At 35.8% G+C, this 23,032-nt stretch overlaps 1 protein-coding gene across 39 annotated transcripts in view; it reads left to right on the plus strand.

Moving 5' to 3' along the window:
- Window positions 1–23,032, plus strand: part of LOC106730093 (endogenous retrovirus group PABLB member 1 Env polyprotein-like) — a 637,472-nt gene that overhangs the window by 370,955 nt on the left and 243,485 nt on the right. For 30 of the 39 annotated variants that reach the window (XR_004319394.1, XM_032478125.1, XM_032478196.1 and 27 more), the window contains 2 exons: window positions 1,678–1,816; window positions 10,313–10,365. The exons of 1 other annotated variant lie outside the window; for it this stretch is intronic. Coding sequence is in view for 36 of the 38 variants with exons in the window: in XM_032478125.1 (XP_032334016.1) it covers window positions 1,678–1,816; window positions 10,313–10,365 (192 nt within the window). In the remaining 2 variants the exon portion in view is untranslated. The remainder of the gene's footprint in view (window positions 1–1,677; window positions 1,817–10,312; window positions 10,366–23,032) is intronic. 8 more of the 39 variants (XR_004319430.1, XM_032478248.1, XM_032478181.1 and 5 more) reach the window with 2 other exon arrangements.

The raw sequence follows: 23,032 nt of genomic DNA on the forward strand, positions 1-23,032 counted from the left end.
GACTGAATACACCAAATGCCAGTGAGGAAGTGGAGCAACAGAAACAGTCATACATTGACAGTGGGAATACAAAATGACTGAGTCACTTTGAAAGACAGTTTGGTGGTTTCTTACAAAACTAAGAATTATGCTCTTACCATCTTATCCTCCAGTCATGCTCTTTGGTATTTACACAAAAGGGTTAAAACTTACGTCTACATAAAAATATGCACACATATGTTTATAGAAGTTTTATTCATAATTGCCAAAAATTGGAATCAATCAAGATGTCCTTCAGTAGGTGAATGAGTAAATAAATAGTGATGCATCCAGACAATGGAATATTAGTCAGCACTAAAAACACTTGAGCTGTCAAGCCATAAAAAGACATGGAGGAACCTTAAATGTATATTACTAAGTGAAAACGCCAATCTGAAAAGGCTACATGTTGTATGATTCCAATTATATGACATTCTGGAAACGGCAAAATAGCAGAGACATAAGATCAGTAGTTGCCAGTGGTAAAGGTGGGAGGAGGGACAGATAGGCAGAGCGAGGATTTTTTAAGGCAGTAAAAATAATCTGCATGCTGTTATAGTGATAGATATTTGTCTTTATACCTTACCCCAAACCCATAGAATGTACGTGAACTCTAAGGTTAACTATGGAGTTTGGGTGATTATGATATATTAATGTAAATTTATCCTTGGTAAAAAACATGCTTTTCTGGTGACCTATGTATATAACAGGGAAGGTTGTGTATGTGTGGGACAAGGGGAAATGGGAAATCTCTGTACCTTACCTGAATTAGTTATCCCCTCTTAAAAGAGAGAATGACCAAAAGGGGATACTGAGAGACTGAATACAGAAGCAAGCAATAGCCAGACCAAATAGGCAAATAGTACTGTCAGTCATTTTTGCAGCAACCAGCCTGGGAAGCCAAGACACAACTGCAGAACGGCTAGTACTTGGTCAACAACTGCTCCCACTTCCAAATCAGGATCCATCTGAAGAAGTCAGATATGTTACCCAAAGTTACCACATAAGATGACCCACTTTAAGTTAGTTCACCTCCAGTTTCCCCACCAACAACCTCTGTTCAGAACATCCCTGAAATCTTTCTTTTTTGACCCCAAAGCTCCCTGAATCCTTTGCTCACCCTTGAACCTCTGCCAAATGCAAATCATGTTAGGCTGCCTCCTTTGCTCTAGCAAACTTTGAATTAAAAAAAACTCTGTTTTTTCTTGTTTGGAGTTGTTGTTTATTTCTACATGATTGAAAAAGAATCTCAGAAACATATACATTTATAGATTAAGAATATTGAAATAAATGGGGACATGAAGCCAAATAGTTTTTTTCAGGATGACAGAGGGAAGTTGTGGGAGAGAAGGGGATGTCATTGAACTTACACAGGATAGGACATAATTTGCATGCCTATAAATAAGAATTATTTTGCATTTCTGTGACCTGACATTGACAGAGTTGTAAAATAGCTTCCGCAGGATCGTGATCAGACAATTCTGAAGAGTGTCCTCCAAGATCTCCACAGAGCAGTTTCCCAGTGTAGCACAGCACATTCCATGTACCCTTTAGCTAAACCTGAGATCTGAGCAGGAAAAACTAAATATGGAACAGGAGTTAGAAAGAGATTCTTTACCACATTGTTCTTGTTGACTCCCTAACTTTTATTTTTTACAGATCTCAAGCTCTCAAGCTACCTATGCATCCAGCAGGTACAAAGATAGCCTTTCCCTCGTGGCTTCCTTGTGAGTTCCCTATCAGCACCAGTGACTTAGCTTCTCAGCCTAAGCTGAAATCCTTCATATATTTTTATGAGGTAGGACAGATTTTACTAATTTTATTTTTTCCTGTAGATAACAAAACTAAGACCAAAAGAGTTAGTGTGAATATCTTCTGATATATGGGGTATAGTGCCTGGCTAGACCCCACATCAGAGAGCTCTAAGTTATACTCACTGTACTTTCAAATACATGATTGCATTTATGCCCATGGTCCCTTCTCAAGGCCAATGTCTTATTAAACACATCCTTACGGCACAATTTGTGTGTATTTGATGCAACCCCCCCCTCAATTAAAAAAACAAACTAATGAAAAACTAGCACAAATTGTGAAGAAATGTGTCAAATATTAGTTATGTACGTACTTCCTGTTTGGCCATGGATGTTGCAATTACAACTGAGTATCTGGATAGCTTTTCTTCATGGTAAATCCCCCTCCTGTTCTGCCTTAGTTTATAATTTTTTGATATCTACTCATTAGTTTGTCACTGTCTGTTCGTACAATCACCTGATATTTCATTACAACAGATTACATATTTTTTTCTCCAATTCTCCCTCAATGATGCACAGACAAATTAAGGGAGAGATATTTTTTTTTTTTCAGAATCTGACCAGTACCATCCACTGATGCAAAATATATTTTCTTTTCCTCTTTGATTTATCATCTAGTTTAGCTCTCACCCAAGGCATTGAAGAAATTATCTCCATCTAGTTGCATTAGGTGATTAGCACCTAGATTCCTACCAAGCTTGCAGGCTGCTGAGCAGCTTTAATTCTTGACCACTGCCTCTCTCGTGGATTTCTGCTTTTGTGAAGATAAGAGATTTTCTTAGTAAGACTATAGCCATTATGGCTTGCTCCTCCCACTCCAAATGTCAGGTTGTAGTTAGTGAAGTTATTGGATCATTTTTATTTTCTAATACACAGGCTTGTAAGGTCATTAACAGTTTTGTGTAGAATTTTACTGCAGGCTGATCCTCATTAAGGATCATTTTGCAGGAATCATTGCTTGACATAATTTAATGTTGGATAGTGAGCATATGCAGAACTGAGATTAATTTTTCAATGAAGGGCTATATGTTTTAACCTGCATCACAAACTTAGAATGCACACATTCATAAATTTATTAAATATTATTATGCCTACACCTACTATGTGTAATTTTCTCTCTTGGGTGCTGTGAAGGGTATGAAAGTCTATAAAACATTTTATAATGAGCTTATGGTAAAATAATGCAGATGTATTAAAAAATTACTGTAGCATAAGGCAGCATATTTTATACTATAAGATTGCTGTTACTGCTAAGTACTGCGGGGTTCTGGGAACAGAGAGATCATCTCTTCATAGAGCACATGATTTGTGTTGGGTTTCTGAGGATGGGTGGCATTTTGAGAGGGACAATATTTTAAGTGAAAACACTGTTGTTAATTAGAGCTGGTAAGCCGAAGAAATGTCCAGAGAAACAGAAAACATTCATTTTGTTGTAGGATAGGTTATATCTAGGAGGGTGATGGGATATTGTGTTTCTAAAACAGAAAAGGAGATTGGGCGGAACATCAACAAGGAATTTCTATTTTTTAAACATAGGCAATTGGGTGTCACTAAAATGTTTTACACAAAGAATTTTCATAATGTGTTGCTATTTCAGAAGGGTTTACCTGCTGGCTATGGGCAAGCTGGATTATAAGGGGTTGGCAAGAGAATAGAGTGAGTTCAAGTTGGGAGAAGGTGCAGTAGTTTAAGAATATTACATTTCTTATTTTTGTCTCTCATTATCTATCTACTAATATCATACATTTTGATGTATCATCATTTTGAATCTGCTTATTGGAAAACCAATCAACAGGTTAATGTAAATCAGAAATTTAAAAAATAAGCAGAGTGTACTTTGAAAACTAAGAGTTCTTAGGGTTGACTGACTGTAAAATACAGTAAAAACTAGAAGTTTGATTTGGATAACCACTTATTTATTAATTTATTTATTGAAGGATAGTGATGTACAATATTATGTAAGTTACAGATGTACTGTATAGGGTTTCATAATTTTTAAAGGTTTTGCTTCATTTGTAGTTATTATAAAATGCTGGCTTTATTCCCTGTGTTGTAAAATATATCCTCATAACTTTTATATACATCATAGTCTGTACTTCTGAGTCCCCTGCCCATATGTGTATGGCCCATTCCCTCTCCACACCGCTAAGCCCTAGTTTGTTCTCTGTATCTGTGATTCTGCTTCCTTTTTGTTATGTTCACTGTATTTTGTTATGTTCGTTGTATTTTTTAGAATCCATACGTAATTGATACCATATAGTATTTGCCTTTCTCTGACTTATTTCACCTAGCACAACGCCCTCCAAGTCCATCTATGTTATTGCAAATGGGGAAAAAAAATTTTGAGGTTAAGTATTATTCCAGTGTGTGTGTGTATGGATATGTGTGTGCATACACACACACACACATGCACACACACTTTCTCTTCCATATCTTGGCAGTTGTAAATACTGCTACATTGGGATGGTGTATATTTTTGAATTAGTGTTTTTCTTTTTATTTTGGATATATACCCAAGAGTGGAATTGCTGAATTTAAGGTACTCCTATTTTTCATTTTTGTTTTTTGTTTTGTCAGTTTTTTGAGAAACCTCCATACTGTTTTCCACAGTGGATGCACCAACGTACATTCTCATCAACAGTGTATTAGGATTCCCTTTTCTTCACATCCTCCCCAACATTTGCTATTTTTGTTCTTTTAGGTGATAGCCATTCTGACAAGTGTGGGGTGAAATCTCATTGAGGTTTTGATTTGCATTTTCCTGATGATTAGCAATGCTGAGCATCATTTCGTGTGCCTATTAGTCATCTGCATTTCCTCTTTGGAAAATGAGATTTTTTGCTCATTTCTAATTGGGTTTTTTTTTTTTTTTGAAGTTGAGTTGTATGAACTCTTTATATATTTTGGATATTAACCCTGTATTGGTCTTATCATTTGCAAAAGAAATTTCCCATTCAGTAGGTTGTCTTTTAATTTTGTAGATGATTTCCTTTGCTACGCAAAAGCTTTTAGGTTTGATTAGGTCCCATTTATTTATTTTTGCTTTTATTTCCTTTGCTTTAGGAGATGGATCCAAAAAAATACTGCTGCTCTTTATGTCAGAGAGTGTTCTGCCTATGTTTTCCTCTAGGATTTTTATGGTTTCTGGCCATACATTTAGGCCTTTAATTCATTTTTAGTTTATTTTTGTCTATGGTGTTAAAGAATGTTCTAATTTCATTTATTACAGGGTTTTCCAACACCACTTAATTAAGAGACTGCCTTTTCTTCATTGTATATTCTTGCCTCCTTTGTTGCAGGTTTAATCGACCATACATGCATAGGTTTATTTCTGGGCTCTCTATTCTGTTTTGTTGATCTATTGTCTGTTTTTGTGCCAGGACCATACTGTTTTATTACTGTATTTTAGAATAGTTTGAAGTCAAGGAATGTGATTCTTCCAGCTCCATTCTTCTTTCTCAAGATGTTTTGGCTATTTAGGGTCTTTTGTGTTTCCATACAGATTTTAGAATTAATTGTTGTAGTTCTGTGAAAAATACCACTGGTATTTTGATAGGAATTTGATTGAATCTGTAGATTGCCTTCAATACTATGTTCATTTTAACATTGTTAATTCTTCCAATCCAGGAACATGTTATATCTTTCCATCTGTGTCATCTTCAATTACTTTTATCAGTGTCTTAGTTTTTGGAGTACAGGTCTTTTGCCTCCTTAGGTAGGTTTATTCCTAGGTATTTTATTCTTTTTGATGTAATGGTAAATGGAATTGTTCCCTTAATTTCTCTTTGCTGATACTTCATTGTTTGTATACAGAAGTGCAACAGATTTCTGTATAGTAATATTGTATCTAGCAACTTTACCAAATTCATTGATAAGCTCTGGTAGTTTTCTGGTGACATTTTTAGGATTTTCTATATATAGTATCATGTCTTCTGCAAACAGTGACATTTTTTACTCCTTTCTTTCCAATTTGGGTAATTTTTCTTTCTTTTTCTTGTGTGGTTGCTATGGCTAGGACTTCTAATACTATGCTGAATAAGAGTGATGAGAGTGGGCAGCCTTGTCTTTTTTCTGATCTTAGAAGAAATGCTTTCAGTTTTCATTGCTGAGTATGATGTTAAATGTGGGTTTGTTACATATGACCTTTATTATGATGAGATATGTTTCCTCTATACCCACTTTCTGGAGATTTTTTTGTCAAAAATGATAAAATGCTTATGATGAATTTTGTCAAAAGCTTTTTCTGTGTCTGTTGAGATTATCATAGGGTTTTTATTCTTCAGCTTGTTAATGTGGTGTATCACATCAATTGATTTGTCAACATTGAAAAATTCTTGCATTCATGGGATAAACTTCACTTGATCATGGTGTGTAATCCTTTTAATGTATTGTTTGAATCTGTTTGCTAGTATTTTTTTTGAGGATTTTTGCATCTATGTCAGGCAGTGATACTGGCCTGTAATTTTCTTTTTCTTTTTTGTGGTATCTTTGTCTGATCTTGTTGTCTGGGTGATGCTGGCCTTATAGAATGGATTCAGAAGTGTTCCTTCCTCTGCAGTTTTTTTTTTTTTTTTTTGGAATAGTTTGAGAATGATAGGTGTTATTAACTCTTCTCTAAATGTTTGATGGAATCCTTCTGGCCCTGAACTTTTGTTTTTGGGGAGTTTTTAAACTTCTGATGCAATGTCATTATTGGTAATTGGTCTGTTCATATTTTTTTCTCCCTGAAACAGTCTTGAGAAATCTTACTTTTCTTAGAATTTGTCCATTTCTTCTAGATTGTCTATTTTTATTGGCGTATAGTTGTTCACAATAGTCTCTTGTGATACTTTGTGTTTCTGTGGTGTTGCTTGTTATCTTCTCCTTTTTCATTTAGAGATTTTATTTATTTCAGCCCTCTCCTTTTTCCTTGATGAGTCTGGCTAACTGTTTATCAATTTTGTTTATCTTTTTAAAGAACCAGCTTTTAGTTTTTTTATTTTCTATTTTTTATCTTTATTTCATTTATTTATCTTCTGCTTTTCTTTCCTTCTAACTTTCAGTTTTGTTTGTTGTTGTTGTTGTTTTTCCTCTAGTTCCTTTTTGTACAAGATTAATTTGAGATTTTTCTCATTCATGATATAAGCTCTCTTCTCTCTAAACTTTCCTATTAGAATTGCTTTTGCTGTGTTTTGGTTTTGGATCATTGTGTTTTTATTTGCATTTGTCTCTAGGTACTTTTTCATTTCCTCTTTGATTTCTCCAGTAATCCATTGGTTGTTTAGAAGCATATTGTTTAGGTTCCATGTGTTTGTGCAGTTGCATAGTATTGTGGTCAGAGAAGATGGCTGACAGGATTTCAGTCTTATATTTACTGAGATTTACTTCATGATCTAGCATTTGATCTCTCCTGGAGAAATTCCATGTCTATTTGAATGTGTTTTCTGCTGCTTTTGTATGGAATGCTTTATGTACATCAGTTAAGCCCATATGATCTAATGTGTCACTTAACTTGTTGATTACCATGGCACCCAAATCTGGGTGATAGGTCTACTACCTTGGAGGCACCTCATCCACAGTGGGAAATTAATGTGTTAAGCATAGTTTTCCGTATGGATTTTCTGTCTGGATGATCTGTCCACTGACATAAGTAGGGTTTTAAAGTCCACTACTATTACTGTGTTTCTGTCAATTTCTCCTTTTAAGTCTATTAATATTTACTTTATATATTATATATTTAGGTGCTTCTATGTTGGGTGTATTTATATTTAGAGATGTTGTATCTTCTTGGATTGATCCCTTGATCATTATGTAGTGTCTTTCTTTCTCTGTTATAACAGTCTTTATTTTAAAGTCTATTTTGTCTCATGTAAGTATTGCTACTCCAGCTTTTGAGTCTTTTGATTTCCATTTGCTTGGAGTACCTTTTCTATCCTTTCACTTTCTGTCTGTGTGTATCTTTAGATCTGAAGTGAGTCTCTTGTAGGCAGCATATATACGGGTTTTGATTTTGTATCCATTCAGTGACTCTGTCTTTTGATTGGAGCATTTCATCCATTTACATATAAGGTAATTATTGATATGTATGTTCTGATTGCCATTTTGTCAATTGTTCTGGCAGTTGTTTTGTAGGTTCTTTTTTCTTCATCTTTTGTTTTCTTATTCCATGACATCTTGAGAGTTATGTTTGGATTCTTTTTCTTTTCTTTTTTTCTGTCTATCTTTTACAGATTTTTGATTTGTGATTACCATGTGGCTTTAGGTTACAATCTATATATCTATATCTATATCTATATCTATTTATCATTGATCTCTTAATTTCTAATGCACTTTAAAAGCCCTGCATTTATATTCTTCTTTATGATTACTGTTTTTGATAGCATTTTACATCAAATTACTTTGTGTATTTCTTAACTGCTTATTGTGGATACAGATGATTTTACTACTTTTGTCTTTTAACCTCCCTACCAGCTTTGTGTTTGGATGATTTCCTACCTTTACTGTATGTTTACCTTTAATGATGAACTTTTTCTTTTTATAATTTTCTTGTTTCTAGTTGGGCTCTTTCCTTTTTTGCTTAGAGAAGTTACTTAAATTTTGTTGTAAAGCTGATTTATTGGTACTAATCTCTTTTTGATTTGGTTGTCTGTAAAGCTTTTTATCTGTCCACCAAATCTAAATGAGAGCCTTGCTGGGTAGTGTATTCTTGGTTATACATTTTTCCCTTCATGATTTTAAATATATTGTGCCACTCCCTTCTGGCCTGCAGAGGTTTGACTGAACAATCAGCTGATAGGCTAATGAGTGTTCCCTTGTATGTTTTTGTTGCTTTTCCCTTGCTGATTTGAGTACTTTCTCTTTATTTTTAACTTTTATCATTTGAATTAAAATATGTCTTGGTGTGTTTCTTTTTGAGTTAATCCTATATAGGATTCTGTGCTTCCTGGACGTGGGTTTCCATTCACGTTAGGGAAGTTTTCAGCTATTATGTCCTTAAATATGTTCTCATCCCCTTTATCTGTCTCTTCTCCTTCTTGGACCCCTGTAATGTGAATATTAGTCTACTTGATATTGTCACAAAGATCTTTTAAACTGTCTTAATTTGTTTTCTTTTCTTTTTTATATTTCTGTTCAGCAACAGTGATTTCCACTGCTCTCTGTCTTCCTGCTCACTGATCCATTCCTCTGAATCATCTAGTCTACTGTTAATTTCTTCTAGTATATTTTTCATTGAAGCTATTGTACTTTTCATCTCGGTTTTGTTCTTTATATTTTCTCTTTTTATAAAACTTCTGACTTCTCACTCTGTGCATCCATTTTTCTCATGACTTTTTGATCATCTTTACAATCATTGCCTTGGACTCTTTCTAGGTAGATTGCCTATCTCCACTTCATTTAGTTTTTCTTTTGAGTTTTTATCTTACTCTTTCCTCTGAAACATGTTCCTTTGCTGCCTCATTTTGCCTAAGTTGCTGTTTGTGTTTTTATGTATCTGGTAGGTTAGTCATGTTTCCTGACCTTGGAGAAGTGACCCTCTGTAGGAGATGTCCTATGTGTCCCAGCAGTGCATTCCCCTCTTGGCACCCAAGCTATATCTTCTAGGGTTTCCCCCGATGAGGGCTGTGTGTGTTGTTCTGTTGTGGCAGGCTGAAAATGTGGGCAGTCTTGTAGGCTTGTTTGGCCCCTAGCCTGGTTGTTTGCTAGGTCCTGCCTTGTGCAGAGGCTGCCTGTTGCTGGTTGGCAGGGCCTTATCATGAGGCGGCCGACTGAAGACCTCCAGGTGGGCCCAGAACTAGTGCTTGCTCACTGATGGGTGTAGTCAGAGTCCTGAAGACTCTGGGGCTCTGAAACCATGACCTGGGGTTAGTGCCAGACTATTGGCAGGCAGAGCTGGTTCCTGGAGTCTGGCTTCAGGGCCCAGGGATCCCAGAATGGGTGTCTGATTGCTGGTGGATGGGGCTGATCCCTGACACAATTCGATAGGTAGTTTTGGGTGTCCTGAAGCTAGTCTTGGCTTGCTAATGGGAGGGACCATGGCCCAACTGATCCCAGGGCAGTGTCTGGCCTGCTATATGTACACTGGATATACAGGCTGTGAGACTATGATTTTCTTGCATCTGGCATCTGCCTCCTGGTGGATGAGGCTGTTTCAGAAGCCAGAGTAGGCTTCCTGGAGGGCAGGGCCAGTGCCTGCCCACTGGTGAGTGGAGCTGTGTCCTGGTCCTCTGGTGGGCAGGGCAGTGTCTAGAAGCATGTCTAGAGGTGACTATGGGCTCATGTAGTCTTTAAGCAGCCTGCCTGCTGATTGGTGGAGCTGTGTCCTTGCCCAGTTAGTTGTTTGGCCTGAGGCATCCTAGCACTGGTGCCTATACGCTTTTATGTAGGGCCAGGTCTTGGTGCTAATGAGCTAGATGGAGGAGTTTACAATGGTGCCCACCTGAACCAGTGTCCACAGGATAGAGTAAACTCCCAAGAATGATTGTTGTCATTGTCTTTGTCTCCAGGTTGAGCTTCAGCTGCTTCCCACCTCCCTGGGAGACTCCTCCAAGACCAGCAGGTAGGTCTGGCTCAGGCTTCTATCAGATTACTGCTTTTGCCCTGGATTCCAGAGCATGTGAGACTTTGTGCACACACTTTAAGAGTGAGGTCTCTTTCCCCCAGTCCTTTGGGACTCTGGTAATTAACCCCTGCTGGCTTTACAGCCAAATGCTCTGGGAGCTCCTCTTCCTGGTGCCAGACTCCCAGGCTGTGGAGCCTAGCATGAGGCTCATAACTCTTACTCCTGTGGGAGAATTACTGCAATATAATTACTCTCCAGTTTGTGGGTTGCCCACCCCAGGGTATGGGACTCCATTGTATTGTGAGTCCACCTTTCCTATTCGTCTGATGCTTGCTTCTTTGTGTCTTTAGTTGCAGATCTCTTCTGGTAGGTTTTGGTCTTTTTCACCTATAGTTCTGCAAAGAATTGTAATTTTGGGGTGCTCGTGAGAGGAGATGAACTCAGGGTCTACTATCCGGGCCAATCTCTCACATATATTGATTTTAGATGTTAGAGAAAAGCATGACAAAAAGAGAAAAGTCACATAAAGTGTGCTTGGAAGGCAAAATAATCAATTTTAGACCTACTGAAATTGAGTATCTTAGAAATCTACTCCAATGTGTGCATCTAGAAATATAATTAGAAGCTAGGTAGTGGGAAGGAGTAATAAAGATTTGAATGTCTTCAACATATATCTTAACATTGAATTTGTGAGACTATATTAAATTACTTAATGACATAAATTTACACACATTTACACATTCATTTTCTTCTAAGCTCCAAATAAAATTCTGCACTTTAAAATAATACCTCATTCATTTGAACTACTCAAATAAGAATTTGTGATAATTTGAAAGCAGCTATGCCATCTGTGAAAAACAGAAGTTGCCAACAAAATCCATTGGGTAATCAAATTTGTAGACTGGGAAAAGGAATAGTAAACTGCTCAGGAGAACAAATTGTTTTCAAATATTTAACTGTTAGAGAAAAGCAGTCATTAAAATAAAAAAAAGAACCACATATCTTTTTGACCTCTGAAAGTTTGTAATTTACTAAAGAACAACATTTTATATGTAGATATGGCATACTGATGGAAATACCTTGAATAATTATAAATATTGACTGAATAAAATAATTGACTATATTTTCAAATATTCTTTCAATGTATGTGGTAGTGGTAAAGAGCTAAAATTGTAAAGGCTGTCAGACATGAGTTGGAGCACTGGCTATGGCACTTTGTAGGGAAAAATAACTATTCCATAGATTTATAATGATAAATAAAATAATGCATATGAATAAAATAATAAAAATAGAGTTTATATTCAGTAAATTTAGGATGAAACCAACTCTATTTGATAATGCAAATTAATGGGAAGCTCACTGGTCCCTCCACTCTAGCCTCACTCTGTTCACAAAGAGGAGGTAGCTAGCTATGTATTGATTATGTTGGCTGTGTAAAATAGAATATTTGTTTAATAGTATCATTCACTGAAGCTACCAGTAGTCTAAAAGAAGATAAAGTTTGTGCCTACATGTGACTAAATTTTGTTATGCTTGGCTTTTTTAATGAGCAACTGGAAAACAAAGTCAAGTTTAGAGGTATTTCTGCTTTGGTATCTGTCTCTCCATAAGGATACCTGTGGTAGAAGTCTAGGACAGCTCTCTTCTAGATACTGGGGGAAAATACATATCTTTCTTTAGCTATGTTGTTCTTGAGCTGGCTTGTATGTTCTTGATGGCTCGTATGTTCTTCTGGCCTGATCTTTTATGCCACTGGAGTTGCAACTGTTTAGTTGAATATTACTGTGGCCTTAAGGAAGGAAAGTTTGAAAGTGGCTGCTCTTCCACTATCACTTTGAGGCTTTAGAACTGACTCAGGTTTGAGTAAAAGCAGCCACCTTCACTGTTCAGTCAAGATACATAAAAGACTATATTAGCATCTGTGGCCAAATTTCATAGTATAACAGAATTAAAAGGGTAGAACGGAGAGGTTACCATGATTTCACTGAACTAGGCATTTGAGATTTTTTCAATCCCCTCCTATCTCTATTATATATTTATATATTTATTGGTTCCCTTTATAGTGTAGTATTTTGTTACACTAGTTTTTATATTCACATACAAAACCAAATATACTATCTATAGTAGGTATTCATAATTTATCTAATATTGTGTGTTCCATAAACATTAAGTATCTTCTCTTTTTAAGTCAATATGCCTAGAATTTCGAAGTATGTCAAAAGGAAATAGATATGCATTGTTCTTAAGACACTTTCAGTATAAGGTGGGAGAAAAATCAAATAATACAATAAGATGAGGTAAATATTTTAAAATTTGGGAATGGTGTTGACATGAACATAAAAATAGTTACCAAAGCTCCTTGAAATAGGAGATGAAGAATTCAGTTATACACCCAAAGTTTGAGTTTAAGGCAATAGAAGTAGGTAGAAACATTTCATAATTAGTTGGACATACAAGGCTGAAGCCATGAGAAAGGTCAGTGCTACAGTGAAGCAAGCTAAGGAGTATATAACACCAAAATAAACAAATCCATGAAAGTAAGAATGTAAAGGAATCCTTTTTGTGGATAGGAGTGTCACATAATTTTCCAATAAGTTCTCAGGTTGTTCTTTGCCTTAAAAAATATTGAGCACCTACTGTAACTCTGGGATTTGGCAGTGAACAAAATACAGTTGACCCTTGAACAGCTCAGACATTAGGGGCACTGACCCTTTGTGCGATTGAAAGTCTGAGTATAACTTAACACCTTGGTGTCTGTGGTTCCACCTTCATGCATTCAACCAACCCTGGATTGTGTAGTATATATGTTTATTGAAAAAATGCTCACATAAGTGGACATGCAGTTCAAATCTGTATTGTTCAAAAGTCAACTGTAGTTTAAAATCTCTGTCCACATGGAGCTTACAGTCTAACAAAGGAACAAAAAAAAAAAGAAAATTTTAAAAATATATGCAATATTTTATATGGGGGTAAGAGCTTTGAAGAAAAATAAAGCAATATAAAAGGGCAGGGAGTACTGGAATTGGGAGGGAGGATTTCTAGTTAACATAGAAGGTTGTTGAAAAAAGTGAAAAGCTTGAAGAATTTAGGGTAGGTATGTGGGTACCTGGGGAAGAACATTTCTGGTAGAGGAAATAAGCATGTAAAGTCTCTGAAAAGGATACATGTTTGGAATATTCCTGCTTATAAAAGTACCAATGAGGCTAATGTAACTGAAATGCCATGAGTAAGATGGAAAGGAGTGGATGCCTACAGAAGTTAATTTGGAAGTGAGAGGGCTACATTGGATAGAGATAAATTGTGAGAAGGTTGACGTTTTCTGAGTGATTGAGTGAGATGTCATTTTGAGCAGAAAAGTGATTGGCATGATCTAAATTTTATTCTTCGTGTGTGTAAAACAGAATACAGGGAGTCAAAAGACAAGAGCAGGGCATTAAGTTAAAAGCTGATGGCAATAACTCAGACAAAGGATGAGGATGGCCTGGCCCTGCATGTTAATGTATAAGTGATTAAAATAATGGTTTCAAATTATGTTTTGAAGGTTAAACAAATTGAATTCACTGATGTGTTGAGTATGTGGTTTGAGAATCAAGTTTTTTGCTCCAGGCAACTGGAATAAGTGGAATTGACATTTACAGAGATAGGAAAGAAAATGCATTTTGGGGAATATCTGGAGTATTGTTTGAGAATTTTAAATTTGAGATGCTTACTTTATATTCAAGCAGAGTTGCCAAAAAGTCAGTTTAATATTTAATTCTGGATCAAAAGTTAGGTCTGGACATATATATGTGGGGATGGAAGGTATTTAAAGCCTTGAAGCTCAATGAGTATAAATAGTGGGAGTAGGGAGTAAACAAAATATTCACAGGCTGGATGAGAGACCCCAAGTCTCTCCAAGATTTCAGAATTTGAATTTAAAATATGAAAATTAAAAAGTCAACCAGTTAGCAAAGAAAAGTACCAGGAGAAAGAAGTGGCTTAGAATCTAAGTTACTTTGTTTTAAATGGAGGAATAATTGATCTGTCATGTCAAATGATGCTTATAGTTTAAATTAAGATGAGGACTGAGAATTAACCATGGGATTTAGTTATAATCATAGGAAAGTCATTGATGATTGACCATCAAGTGAGCATGGACAATTAGTATGAGTCTAGCCAAGAAAGAATGGAAGGAGTGTCATACAAGGGGTAAGGTAGCCCAGAATGGTATTATGTGCTTCTTGAATGTTGCCTGCACAGTTTGTGCACTTTTGCTGCATTAAAAGAATGATAGTTTTCTTCTAACAGCAGGGATTCTTATCATCCTATGAACCCCAACTAGAAATCCACAAAAAAACTGAAATTCAAATCCATTGCTAACAGAATTGTCTACTTGTTTCTTCACTTACAAGACTTCTTTCTTAAGGTTGCCTGTCAAAAGTTAAAATAGCAAATGACAGTGTCCATCCGGTAAAACACAGATTCACCCTCTACGACATGGAGACTAATCCAGGTCCCAGAATGATTTTATGGAATGAATGGGCTATGATGAAGAGTTGCCTTCCCTTCTCTAGCTGAACTTAGTCTTGTAAATTATTCCTTTCCTCAATAAAACCTATTTCTTAACCCATGCTATATGATGGGGAACCTGTCTTACTCTCTGTAGTATGAAAATATATGGTAGATTCTTTGAAAAACATTGCAGTGTTCTCCCTGTATCCGTACTTCTTTGAAGTGTGATTTTGCAGGTCTTTCCATAAAGAACTGGAATTTTTTTCCCCACCTCTCGAATCTTGGCTTGCTTTGACCAGTAGAAAGCTGCAAAAGTGACACTGTGCCAGTTCTCAGAATAGACCTCAAGAGGCCTGTCACACGTTGTTTATTATTCAAGTATCTGGTGTAGATGAGGACGTTATGGACAAGACAGCAGAGCTATCAGCTTACTGGAGAAGCATGAATGAGCTCAAGCAAGAGCAGTGGAAATGCCCTGCTGACTTGCAGACTTAGAAAAACAAATGTTTTATGTCACTAAATTGTGTTGTGTTTTGGTATGCAGCAATAGCTAATAACCCTTACAGAGAGCACATAGGAAATGCCTTTCAGCTTTTCATAAAGGGGCAGAGAGAAATGGAATAGCAATTAAAGAAAGATATGAGGCCAAGAGAAGAGTCTTTTTAAAATTTGGAATAAATTAAAATTTACTTTGTATGCTACTGGAAATGAAAGACTAGAAAAGGGGAAAACAATACATTTAGAATATATAACCATTAGAATTTAATTTCCATAGAGAAAAATATTTTAGTTTTTTTTTCAGACACTGTCAGATCTCCAGTTTCTCAAATAGTGTCTGGTGTATAGAGTATGTTAAATATTGGTTGAATAATCAATGAATACAAGACATAGAAATACATAGACACCTCTGTATGAATGATGTAATAATAAATTAATCCAATTTAAATCAAATCAGATCAAAAAAATCAAATGCTAAACACCTAAGTTTCTCCACGAAAATCTCCTCAGAACTACATTCAGTTTTATTTCTATTCATTTATTTGTTCAAAAAATATATATTTGTTAAGTGAATTCTATGTGCCAGACACTGGGTTAAGTGCAAGGTGTACAGCAGTGATTCAAGGAAGCAAGGCCCATTCTTTCATGAGCTTGCTGTCTGAAAGTCAGAGAGAGAAAAAGGAGGAGGAAACCAGAAATACTTAATTAGTTACAATTGAGAGAAACAACCGAAAAGTCATAACAATATTTAAAAGGGGGACTGTAGAAGGCATTGTTATTCTTGAGTTATGTCAACTAGATACTTAGAAAAATCTTTCATTTTATCTTCTCTCATCTCTTATGCTCAATCAGTGATAAATCAATCTGTTTTGATTCTAAACTTTCATGTCTCTTTCATGTCCATTTTCACTGATTTGTATCAAGGACCAGGCTTGAACATCTATTTCTTGAACTGTTTCAAAAGCTTTCCAATAATCTTTCTTCACTTACATTTCTCTTATGTATACCAAGTCTCTCCTGTGCTTAAAAACACACACACACACACACACAAAATAGAGTTTCTGTGTATGGTCCTTTTATACCTAACCCCAAACTAACTTCCCACAGTTTTCTTTAAATGCATCCCTTTACCTGTAGCTTAAGTTGATTCAGAAATTTTTATTCCAATAAAGTCCTTCAAACTCAAGCTTAAATTGATTTAGAATACACATTGGTTGGTAGATAATACATAATTTACATGATCTATGCCTTTGCTAAGGGTGATTCCTTTTCTTTAAAACTGCTTATCTTTCTTCAACTACTGAAATTGTCTGCATTTTTAATAGACTAATATAATTCCTCCATCTCCCATGCTGCCTGAATTAGCATTATTTATAATTGCTAAGTGTTTTTTCTGAGCTTGTTCTTCTCATGTTCCAGTGATTTTATTTATTGACTGATTTATTGAAGTACAGTTGATTTACAGTATTATATTAGTTTTAGCTCTACAGCATAATGATTCTGTATTTCTATGGATTATACACCATTAAACATGATTACAAGTTAATGGCTATAATCCCCTGCACTATACAACGTATCCTTGTCGCTTATCTATTTTATACATAGTTGGTTGTATCCCTTAATCCCATACCTCTAATTTGCCCCTCCTCCCTCCTCTTTGGTAACCACTAGTGTGTATCCTGTATCTGAAGCTGTTTCTGTTTTGCATATACACTCATTTGTATTATTTTTTAGATTCCACATATAAGTGATATCATAGAAGTATTTGCCTTTCTCTGATTTATTTCACTATCTTAAGTTCTTGATTATAAAACATGTCATGTTTTACTTTCCATTCTAAGATTTGCAAATGCATTTCAACCCACTGCATTTTATATTCATTGGGAAAAAAAACTACACCTCAGTCATATTTGAAAATGCCTATCTTGGTCCACTATACTTATTAGATGTTCCATATCTAGCTCCAATTTACTGATTTTAAGTGCCACATCAATTAGCTTCTTACCTAGTACTATTCTTCTAACCCAGAAGTTTGTAAGTATTTATAATTGATAACAGATCATCATTTAAAAGTATTAAGTAGTTCCAATTTTCATCGTATTAATAAGGGCAAGGAACCAAGCAATAGTCTTCAGAAGATAACCTCCTGAAGTGTAGAGAAGAGGTGGTTATATGATGATGTAGAGGGACTGAGGTGTGGTGTGGCAAATGGAGAATACCAGTACTATTTCAAAGTGTCAGCAATTACAGCAGTATTTCCACATCTTTCCCCACTGTTGACAAAATATAACTGATCTCATTTAAGCATATAGTCACTTCCACGAATACTATTTTTCCATGCTTTTGAAATTTTCAGCAGTAATGATATCTTGTAGGAAAGAAGACCTACATTTCATAGTAACACATAATAGGGGGAAAATGAGGAATCTAAGCCATTTTCTTCTGCAGAAGATGAGTGCAAAGAAACAGTAATGCTAAAGAAGAAAGATACTTTAAATTAGGCAATGCTACTCACTCTTTTGTAGGTATAGTTGTAGTTTAGTCTCTGATATCAGTTGACTTAATATGCAGAGATTATCATTTTGTCTGATTAATACTACTTTCATGTCAGAAGCTGTTTCTGTACCTGCAATAGTTATTATGCAATACAGGATTATCAACTATAGTTACCGTGTTTTACCTTAGATCCCCAGATCTTATAGTTGAAAGTCTGTACACTTTTACCAACATCTGTTTCTCTCACCCCCAACACCTGTGGCCACACTTCTACTCTGTATTTCTGTGAGTTTGCCTTACTTTTATATTCCGTATATAAGTGATCCCATGCAGTCTTCATCCTCCTCTGCCTGGCTTATTTCACTTAGCCTGATGATCTCAAGGTTCATCTATGTTTTTGCAAATGGCAAGATTTCCTTTTTTCTTATGGCTGAATAATATTCCATTGTTTATACATATGACATCTTCTTTTATCCATTCATCTATTGATGGACACTTAGATTGTTTACATATCTTGGCTATGTGAATGATGTTGAAATGGACATAGGAATGCATGTATCACTTTGGTGTTCCTTTTATATTTTTACTGAATATATACCCAGAGGTGGAATTTCTAGATTATATCATAGTTCTCTGTTTAATCTTTTGAGAAACTTCCCTACTGTTTATGATTCATTGTTAATTTCAGTTGAAACTGGTATGAAACTATAGCCTTAGACACTTATCCTTCACATAACTCCTTTTTAAGAAAGACTGCTGCAGATAGTGCCCTTTGTCTAATGCATTCACAAAATCTCCTATTTCCATTGCAGTGGTGGTTCATAACATCATATATCTCTGAATTATCTTTTCAAGTGATGCTGGTGCCCTAACAATTTTCTGATTTTTAGATTGTGGAATAAACCAATGTTAAGGACGCATGATTTAGTGTCTGTCTGCTCATGCTCATGCATTCTTATGTGTTCTGAACTTTACTCTTGATAATTCACTGATTTCCAAGACTATAAAGCAGGGCACCAACTGAATTTCCTTTTTCATATTTGAGGGCGGCAGATAGAGAATTACGTCAGTAGCAGGAGCACATATATAGAAGTGCTTTCTTAGCTATGTTTATCTTCTTAGAAAAAAGCCTTACATAGTGCTCTGAGGAGAATTACAATTTTCTGCTGTGAAATACTCAACCCTTCGAGAATGAATACTTTTTAACTCTTAAGAAATATTCCTGAAAGTCTGAATGACCTACTTGCAAAGGTTATTGCTCTCACTGGTAACTCCAATTCAGATAGATTAAGATCTAAGAAAGATGCTACAGGCAGAGATAATTGGATGAAGGGGAGAGTAGTAGTGCTGGGTGATAGAAGAACTGAGAAACAATCAAGCTTCTAAACATTTCTTAAGGCAATAGGAAAAATTCTTCTGTTATGGAATCAAATAGTTCTGATAATCTCACTACCAAAGAAATAGCTACTTGATTTACTGATAATATAGAGAAAATGCTGAGTTTGAGGGAAAAATCACTACCCTGGTAGGCAACCAGTTTTATAAGTTACATAGAGTATCTTCACTGAAAGTAACAATGCAGGCAATTTGAAAATATGCCAATATACAAATCTATTTAATAGTGAGCTGTGTTAGAACTGTTAGAATTTTTGCCTAGTCCTGTAGTGGTGACAAATTAGAACATTTAAACATTCACCATTAAAGTGCTTTTATGACATATGTGAGTTGGGAGAAATTCAGGTGAACACAGTCAGAAATGAAAACAATGCAATGATATGACTTTTATTGACTAGAGTTCTGAAAATCAGTTTACAAAATGCATCTTTTCTGTTTCTAAGGTCACTTTGATTGCATAAATAAATACATCTTTTTTTGTGTCATTTATCAGCAAGTGATAAACATGCATGTTGATTATTAAGGCCAACTAACTTAAGCTTCTTGATATATGAGGTGAAAAACAATGTCAATTTATGAGTATTTTGAAAATTCATAATTGATGCACATATGAACTTAACCAAAATCATAGAGGAGAAATTGTCTAAATGTCTAATTTGTAAATGAAGCAACGTACAATGCTTGGTGAGACGGAATGGTGTGCACTTGGCAATTCAGGATAGGTTGATTGGCACTAAAAATTATTGCAAGTACATAATGAGAATAAACTTTCTTGATGAAATAAGTAGATGAAATATAGTGTCTAACAAGACAATAGAACGTGTAACTGGATGTTGTACTGTGTTTCCTGCTGTAGATTAGGTGAACATGCACAGTAGTGTTACTATCACACACTTCAAAATTGGATTTCACCTACAAATTCTTAAATGGGTTACTGGTGGAATAAAAATAAAAAGAGAAGCGTTAGTTTAAAACAGCTTTATAAAAGGAGTAGAGGAAAATACTGTGATTATTAGCAAGTCGTTCCACCGTGTAAAGAATTTAACAATGGAATCCAAATTGGTCTCTATATTGCAATAGTCAAGTATGGCTTGAGAAGATATTTAAGCACTTAGAACTGACATAAGAACTCCATTTTAACAACTGACTAGGAGGGAAATTGGAAAAGTTATTATGTATATACTCTTATGTGTTATAAATATATACGAAAGTGCATTGGACAGAGTAAGGACATAAATAAAGGTATTTTTTTCTGCTTAAAAATATTGTATCAATTTCAGATTACTAGATTATTATGAGATTGAGCTATGAAAGTATGCAATATAGAAAATATGTAGATAATTGACTTTACTTCTTTACACTTTCTAGAGAGTCCCATATCATTTGAAACATTGCATCAAACTACTCGAGAGGAAGTCTTAATTAAGATTTAAATTGCTGGTCCTAAAGAAAATACCAAGAGTGTATTTGGTTAAATATTATGTCTGAAGCATTTCTATCAGGGGTTTGAAGATCAGTTTTTTAAGGTGTGTACATAGTATCAACTAAAAGAATGTGAGATTAAACTAAAATCCGAATATCTGTCATTAATTATTTTCAAATGCTCAGTTAATCTGTTAACTGTAAGGTTGTGGAGATTCCATCTCTAGACATCATAAGGAAAACTAGAAATAAATATACTGTATAGAAGAGCAAACATCTCTACCTATGTTTCTAAAATTTAGTTCTGGGTAAGGCATATGAACACAATTTTGTGTAAACACCAAATGATAAAATACCTTTCATTAAAATTTTATTATATTTTTTCAAGAAACTGTTTAGAACTTTTAATGTGCTGTTAAATATGTTTGCACAGAGTCCTCCAGAGAGCACAGGATTACATTGGCAGTTTTAGGAATATTAAGATATGACACTACTGGCACCAAGATTTGCAGTCTTAAAATGACACTGAGAAAAGTGGACTGACAGACAGTGAGGAGTGACAGTCTTCATTGAAAGCGGCAAGCAAGAAAGTAGAAAAAAATAAAGTTGTAGATGTCATAGGCTAACAAAGAGGAGACATCATTTTTTAGTATTTTCTATATTAGAATTATATCAGGGTGGAAGATGTTAAATGAAGATTCTAAGTCTCATTCCCCGAGATTGAGTGAGATCTCACACATGTTTTGTAATAAAATACTAATGAGGCATATATAATGGGAAATTGAATAATTGGCCCAAGTTGTCTGCTCCCCCTGTGCTTACACACTTTTTATGACCTCTTCATGGGCTTGATTGATAGAAATTCAGCTTGGACATTGGACCTGTTTTGGCCAATGGCATGTGGCAATTCTAAGCCCAGGCCTTAAGACACCTCATGTGTGTCTCCTTGTCCTCTTGTATGTCTGCCAACAACATGAGAAGATCAGCTCATGAAACTGTAGAAAGTTATGTTACTAAGAGTGGCAAATATTGCTAGATCTCTTTTAACAGGTTTTGAAGACCTGACATTTATTACAAATGTGGAGAGAAAAATGTTACCTTTACTCTACCCAGTAATTTCTAGAATAAGTTGATTGTTACCTCCATCCCCTGGGTAAATGCTGTCCCATCATTTGAGTTCCGCCCTAGCCAGTGCACAGACCTGCAGTGACAGAAAGCCCCACTCAGCGGCTGCCAGCTGGGGCTGCCTCACCCAGACAGGCCCAGTCGGGATCAGCTGAACTGCTCCAGCAGACCCGTGGGTTCTTAAGTGTAAGTGATACTTGAGTTGCTAAGTTTTGGGGTGGTGGATACTGATGTTTTCATTTTGACAACAGTGGACTGACTGATAACTTACGTGATATCGTATGCTTTAGTAAGATTTTAGTATAGCAATGCTGAGTAACAATAATAACAAAACCTGAACCTCAAAAGCTTGTAAGGAAAAGCACTTTTTTTCTCTCTCAAGGAGTTTTGGATTACCTGGGTGGCTTTGCTTCAGGCTGCAGGTTGATTTCAGGTCACCTCCACCCGTGTCTCAATTTGGAAACATGGCATACTCTTTTCATGGCAGAGGGAGGGCATAAAGGCAAGAGAGATGCCAATCAGGGAAGCATTTAGTACCTCTCTCATGTCATGTTTGCTCACTTTCCATCTGTCAAACATTTCCCGTGGCCGTTCCCAGTGTTAGGGAGAGTGACGTGAATTGCAGTAAGGGAGAAGGGAGTAGGTAGTAAATGTTAGCTGAACAATAATCTATCACATCACCCACTGTGTTAATCTCAGTAGTCTGTGCTGAGATTTTAGGGTAAAGGCTGATGAATAAGAGCTATCAGGTGGGTAGCTGCCCCAAGTTTCTTTGGCAAGCTGGTTACACGGGTGTAAAAATGAATGGGCAGAATGTTCATTGGCAGGGAGAGATTGGAGGTCGTCCTTCCTGATCTTCATGCCAGCTCCACCTTCCTGGGGTCGGTGGAGGGAGGATTTTTGATTCTTATTTAGTCTTGATTGGGGAACTGGATGAGGTCATAATGAACAAAAGGTTACATTCAGATGGAGGTCATAACGAGTGAAAGGTTGCATTGAGGTGGGTCTATAATGAACAAAATGCTATGTTCAGATGGTGGAGATTCTTTGCCTGCCTCCAGGACACTTGTCAACCCAGAATGTATGGTTTCTTGTTAGTCCAGAGGTTCCTGTTTTTCTTGGTCTGTCCAAGGACCCCCCGTTTTAAACAATGGTTTTCTACCATTTGGCCTTGTGCCCCTCTTTCTCTACTCATATCTAGCTATTTGCCTGCTTTAACAATCCTATCCTATTAATT

This window comes from Camelus ferus, chromosome 1, assembly GCF_009834535.1.
Source record: "Camelus ferus isolate YT-003-E chromosome 1, BCGSAC_Cfer_1.0, whole genome shotgun sequence".
Lineage (NCBI taxonomy): Eukaryota > Metazoa > Chordata > Mammalia > Artiodactyla > Camelidae > Camelus > Camelus ferus.